Source organism: Hyalella azteca, unplaced genomic scaffold, assembly GCF_000764305.2.
Source record: "Hyalella azteca isolate HAZT.00-mixed unplaced genomic scaffold, Hazt_2.0.2 contig5139, whole genome shotgun sequence".
In the NCBI taxonomy this organism is placed as follows: Eukaryota; Metazoa; Arthropoda; class Malacostraca; order Amphipoda; family Hyalellidae; genus Hyalella; species Hyalella azteca.
The window spans coordinates 525,518-532,404 of record NW_025935338.1 but is presented as its reverse complement, the minus strand read 5'-3'; the positions used below and the strand labels follow the sequence as shown (position 1 = coordinate 532,404).

The window sequence follows — 6,887 nt, the reverse complement described above, 5'->3', positions numbered from 1 at the left end:
TCAGTAGGTCTTATGAAGCGTCCGTGGGTTTTGTGAAGCATTCGTGCGGTATTCCACACATAACTAATCGTGACGAAGGCAAGTGAGTTCTTTGAGAACATATATGGTCTAATATCCGGAATTATTGATAACAGCGAATAACTATGAAAATCATGGTACAAATACAAACTGTAGATCACAAGCATTGTAATGATTATGGCTATTTTCAGACTGTAACTGTCCGGACTGTAAAGAACAAAGCCTAGCCGCAGCGGCCTTAAAATGGCCAGAATCGTCTGGAAAATTGTCCCTCTAATGGCCCAAAAGAATTTATGATACGGCGCAAAAATTTCTGAAGCTTACGGCCAAAAATTTGAAGATTTTTGTACATCTGCGAATTTATACGCGGGAATCATGCAGTGTATCTTGCCTAAAAATGCAATTTTCTAAGCGACTACAAATTTCCTTCCAGACTTTTCCCTATTACCTCAACAGAGAGTCTGTATATTCTTGTTCAAATGAGTTTGATTGTGAAAATCAATAATTCATCTTAAATTTTTCGAATAAAATGATTAGATGGAAATTATAAACAATATAAACTTTTCCTAAAGCGGTATCGACGCATTTATGAGTGATGATATTTTATGAATTGAGAAATGGTTCAAATTTTATCGATTCCAAAGAAAACGATTTTATGAAACTGAGATTTGTGCGATGTCTCGGTGCAAATGCTTTCACAATTTATTAGCAATATGTAAATCCACATTGCAGTTTCAACTCAGATCTTTTCATATCAGTGCAGCAAACAAATTTCTTAGTTCATTTACGACTGCTCAGTCGAAAAAAATACCCCCATCTGCTCTCCACGTGATTTAAAAATAGGAATGTTATTTTCCTAACGGGAATCATTTGCAATAATGTCGCCGCTCTCTACCCTAATTAAGCATCGGAACAAATAAAAAACCCTTAAAATAAATTCAAAGTCTCGCAAATATGACAAAAAACTTCCACGGGTTCGCACTCCATTGAAACTCGGTAGAAAATGGAGCATTTTTCCATTTAAAAGGATGCGCAATTCAGACACGCACTGCTGGTGCGACGACGCACTCCGGCACGCTCCCTTGAGGTGAGGCGCAATTAAGACTCAAGTCAGACAATAAAAATTTCGGAGCAACTTCCCGACCTCGAGCCGTTCTTTGGGCACATTTTCAAAGACCGTCTAAATAGCCTGTATCCAGGTGAATAATATAACTTAGATATTTTTTAAATATCGGTGAATAATATCGAAGTATTAAGGAAACTATTGCATCGTAAATAGCAATAAGAAAATCGTGATAGTGATATTAGCCACTAATATACAGCACAAATTCTCAAGTTTTTATATGAGAAGGCACATATATTTCTTCTGAAGTTATAATAGTTTATAATAGTTACGTTTATTGTGTATGCTTCGAAAATTTGTTTTAATAATTTTTCGAAAACTTGAAGTAATAATTTTTGTTCTTTAAATGATTTAGATTCAATTTTCATTACTTTCATTTTTCCGAAGAATTTAAGTAATTATTATGATTTGTTTTATTATGAGTTGTGGCATTCCCATAAGTAACTGGTTTTTAGTTTACAGTCTTTGAGATTTAGATGATCGAGGTTTTATTGCACCGTGTTATGTTAATGGATTTTAAATGGATATTCGTTTAATTCGTATAACCTCGCGACCAAGCCGTAATACTCGCTGCAACGAGCAGTGCAACGTCCCGGTGTCCAAAAGTGATTTTAGAGTTTTAGCCTCCTCAACCGGTGTTTCTGAACTACGAATTTTAGAATTATTATATATTTTCAAACAGAAGCCCAGTTTAAATACCGCATTCATATCCCATCCTCTGCAAATTGTAAATGGATAGTACCTTCTCCACATGTTATCTCATTTTTATTAGTTTTATTTTCGATTTTAGTTCTAATGTCCTCAAGTTAAGGTAGGTAAACCGTTTGAACGTAAATTTTAGGCTACTAATTGTTTGTACCTGTGTTCTAGGTTTTGAACTGACGATGGAGCTGGACTCGGAAAAGATTTCTCTTAAAAGAAATGGTGAACTTTTTGGCTATTTTCATTACTTTTAAAATACTGGTAAATTTGTGACTTGAGCAGCCAAGGGATCTTAATACTCGCTGACACGATTGACAATTTTCTTCTCCCAACACATATTGAGATAAATATTTTAATAATTTAAAATATTCTATGTCCAAGCGTCAGATATAAAACTTATGTAGGTCTCTGAAGAATTTCAGGTCTGGTGTGTGCTGAGCATTTGAAATTATTCTAAAAAAGTCGACGGATTTTCAAACCGTGATTTAATTTACTTTTATTTGCCAGTTACATCTCGCACTTCAGAGAGAGTAAAAAAAAAACAAATAAATACAGGCAATACAATATATTCTTGGGAATATGTTCATAACCTTTTCTATGTGTTTGTTCTTTTATGAGCCCGATAAAAGATTTCTAAGTGCAAGCATATACGTTAAGCGCTGCCACATGCTTCGTGTGAAATATATAGAACGAAGCTGAATTTGGATTCAGAACTTTGAATTTATTCGCTGCGGGAAGTTTTGTGATAATTTTATTTAGAATATTTATAACGAAAATATTAAGAAGAAAGTAAATGTTAAAAATTAAAGTGAAGAATCGTTGACTAAATTACTAACTTATCTATCGATCGACTACGGTGCCATTTATAGAAAGATTTGGAGTCAACGAAGATTGATGGTAATTCAAATATTTTACAGCATCGTAGTCTCAAATATTCTAAAAAATTACATCAATGATAATAAATTTTAACAACCTTTCATTTTGAGACGCTATTTTAAATTTTCTTATATATAATCAGTTCTTAACAACGTTAGCCAAACATCTTTCCAGGCAAAGTTTATTTATCTAAATTATTGTCTTATAAGCGCTATATTATCATTATAGATTATTAATATAAATAGTATATATTTTTGAAAAGTTTAAATCATTGGACGAAAAAGGGCTGATATATCTGACAAACCTTATTGAAAATTAACCCCAATACGACCAATACCAGGTTAAATACTTTTTCTCAGATGCTTGAGTTGAGGCGTGATTACAGTTAAGGGTAAGAACAGTTGAGGGGAAGAACAGTTAAGAGGAAACAATTCAGGGGAAGAAAAAGTTGTGGCGTGAGAAAAGTTTAGGAGAAGGACATTTGAGAGGAAGAACAGTTGTAGCGTGAAAGCAGTTGAGGGGAAGAACAATTGTGGTATGAGAAATGTTGACGGGAAGAATAATTGAAGGAAAGAACAGTTAATGGGAAGAACAGTTGAGGGAGGAATAGTTAAGGGAAGAACCGTTGAGGGGAAAACAGTTAAAAGGAAGAACAGTTGAAGGGAAAAACAGTTAAAGGGAAGAACAGTTGAAGGGAAAAACAGTTGATGGGGAGAACAGTTGAGGGTAAGAACAGTTGAGGGCAAGAAAAACTCCTCAATAATTTCACACGAGCTAGGAAAACCTTGCGTTTAGTTTAGGGACTGATTAGACTCGTGCAGCCCAAGACAAATCCCTGTTACAACCTTGTCGAGGGTAGAGGGTGGAATTCGGTAAAGTAATTAACGCAAGAATAACTAACAAATTTAAAAGAACATCCGCCATTTGGTTAATTCAGGATTAATTTATATTGAAAATTAAAATGCGTTTTATTCGGCTAGGTTGCCAGAAAAAGTACACTGTCCTTAATAAGGAAGGCAAAGATATCACGACTAAAAAATAATCAATACTATTGGCGAAATGAAATTCAACGAAATCTTTACTGCAAATTTAGAAGACATGTAATGCCTATTTCCGAATAGATTTCAAGTCAAACTAAACTGTTAATAGCTTTTAATATGGGAAGTTCGAAATTCATAAAATTAAGATAATATTATAAGATAGGTTTTTCACTCGACGATCATTGAAGCTAAACATCGCAATTGCAGAATTCATATAAATGACACACACAGCACTGTGGTGACATACACACGGCACTGTGATGACACACACACGGCACTGTGATGACACACACACGGCACTGTGATGACACACACACGGCACTGTGATGGCACACACGGCACTGTGATGACACACACACGGCTCACACACATGGCACTGTGATGGCACACACGGCACTGTGATGACACACACACGGCACTGTGATGGCACACACACGGCACTGTGATGGCACTCACACGGCACTGTGATGGCACACACGGCACTGTGATGACACACACACGGCACTGTGATGACACACACACGGCACTGTGATGACACACACATGGCACTGTGATGACACACACACACGGCACTGTGATGGCACTCACACGGCACTGTGATGGCACCGTTACCACAGTCCAGGCCGACATAGGGAAGCTCCAGAGGGCATTTCTCGTGGCAGTTTGCAGGGCGAGCCAAATAAGCTGCATGCAAATGGCAGGCATGCCGAGGCCTCAAATAAGCCTGTAGGCTTCATTTCGACCGCATTTACACATGCAGTCGCTCTAGGCAGTCAAAAATCAGCAAGTTATTTGATATGACAACACAAGAACCAAACTGCTGCCTTGTAAAACCTTACCGTCAAAGCCTTTACCTTTTTTTCAGTTGAAGCCGAGATCACAAGCTATGTAATTAAAACAAGAGAGCGTGAAATTGGATTGTTGAAAGATCCTTTAAGAATAAAATATTTTAATTCGTGAATGATTATTGTACGAACGAGTACAAATACAGATGACGTGACATTAAAAGGTTGCCTAATTTTTTAGATCTACAAGATCTATTTTTTTACAGTAAAGCATTAGGTTCAATTGCAGGCACAATTTTTTTTAAATTAAGACCTTTTATTAGAAAAAAATAAATAAAACGATCATAATTTAGACGATCCAAGATGTAATCTTGAACAACGCAACACAAATTAGCGCAAATTATAGCAGGTTGGCACCGATAGATACTAATTGGCATAGATTAGCATAAATTGGCACAGATTGGCAAGTAATCCATGGAATACCCAGGCCGGTATGATCGGCTACGTTAGGCGTGAGCCTATTTGGATGCATTGTCTATTATTATTATTATCATTATTATTATTATTGTTATAATTATTATCAATATTATTATTATTATTATTATTATCATTATTATTATTATTGTTATAATTATTATCATTATTATTATTATTGTTATTATTATTATCATTATTATTTATTATAAGTATTATTAATATTGTTATGATTATAATCGTTATTATTATTAATATTATTATTTTTACTTTAATCCCATTTGTAGGTATTTTTTCTCCAGTCTCAGTACAACGATAATAATTTGATATCAAATTATTATAATAATAATACCTCAGTACCATTACACAAATAAAATAAAATATTTTTCCGTTTGATAATTCTCTCTTAAACCAAGCGATCTGGGGCTAATAACTGAAAAGACAGTCTTTCGTTTCTTATTAATGATTAGATTAATTGCTAGTTAATTATAGGATTAGCTGCTTAGTCTCAATTACCTCAGTTGACTTGTTTGCTTTCGCTCATTAATATGAGTTCTAATTAGAGACCGGGCACAAATCGTTAACAGACGCGCACTTCTACTTAAATTTACCCGTCCTGCTTAGCCTTGGAATGCCCTTCATATTTTAAATATATTTTAGTAACATAGTCTTTAATGTCTGTGCATCTTGATGCCTAATTATGCGGATAGCTGTTATTAGTGAATTAGATGAACGTTATAATTGAAAATACATTAAACAAGCAGTGGACGTGCTCTGTTAAGAAGAAATGTGAATTTTACTGCAATTTAAACACGTTCAAACTTCCTTTTATGTCGATTTATCTTTTATTATTTTGTGAATGCTTATTATATATTGATGAGCATACATTATATTCACAATAAGCATAAAAATGAATGGATGTTATTGATATGACCAATTCGTTGACGTAAAGAATGCATCGCTATCAGGACAAAGTCACTTTAATATCTCAAAGATTTTGCGGTCTTGATTGACACATCAAATAAATGAGCAGTTTGCGATTATTTCCATTACGACCTTTTTGTATTCAGGCCTTGATTCTGTTCATTTATTCTGAAAATTTCAGCAATACGTAAATAAAATAACTTGACAGATGAGATTACAAATAAATATATTTTTTAAGAAACAAAAATTTTGTGTGTGAGGGTACCGATTTAAAAACATTTATTTCATTTTAAAATAAATACTTGCAGTGCTCAAGATTATTCCTTCAATACTGATCTGAGTGATTCTGATTAGCTTTTGCTGAATCGACACAATTAAATCAATTACATTTAATGAAATCACATACAATGAATTGAATTAAAGTTAGTGAGATCACACACAATGCAATGAATTAGCGTTAATGAGATCACACACAATGAAATGAACAGCATTGAGTTCACACATACAATGAACTGAATAGTGTTGAGTTCACACACGATGCGATCACAGTTGAATTGATCTGCCGTGAGCCCTACTATAAAAATTGCTCATACACATGTATCGTCCTAAGTGAATGACGACCAATTCCTCGTCTATGATTGGTGCATTTTACTTCAGAACATCTAAGTTACTGGCTGTCTGAGTTACAAACTCGAAATGATTTTTTAATGGTAAACCGAGCTGATAAAGTACTTCTTCAATCACGTGTCTCTGTGAAAGGACCGGCCAGCTGCCCGGACCAGCGACGCACACCTCACCTCACGGCCGCCAGTGATGAACTGACCGCCACGGCCTCAATTTTTCTATTGAAGAGACGCGGCGCGCAGTCGCGGGACACGCCACCAAAAGCACGTAACAGGTAGAGCCTGTCAGATATTCCATTTAATTTTAAAGGAGTATAAGAAA

At 34.9% G+C, this 6,887-nt stretch overlaps 1 protein-coding gene across 1 annotated transcript; it reads right to left on the bottom strand.

Annotated features, from left to right (window-relative positions):
* Positions 1 to 3,969: 3,969 nt before the first annotated feature.
* On the bottom strand, positions 3,970 to 4,464 carry LOC108679385 (keratin-associated protein 16-1-like). The gene has a single exon (XM_018168004.1). It carries the CDS (start codon positions 4,462 to 4,464, stop codon positions 3,970 to 3,972), a length of 495 nt encoding a protein of 164 aa, XP_018023493.1.
* Positions 4,465 to 6,887: the final 2,423 nt, after the last annotated feature.

Bases quoted from the DNA above. Each gene is read 5' to 3' on its own strand.
- LOC108679385 (XM_018168004.1), bottom strand. From the start codon at position 4,464: ATGCCTGCCATTTGCATGCAGCTTATTTGGCTCGCCCTGCAAACTGCC.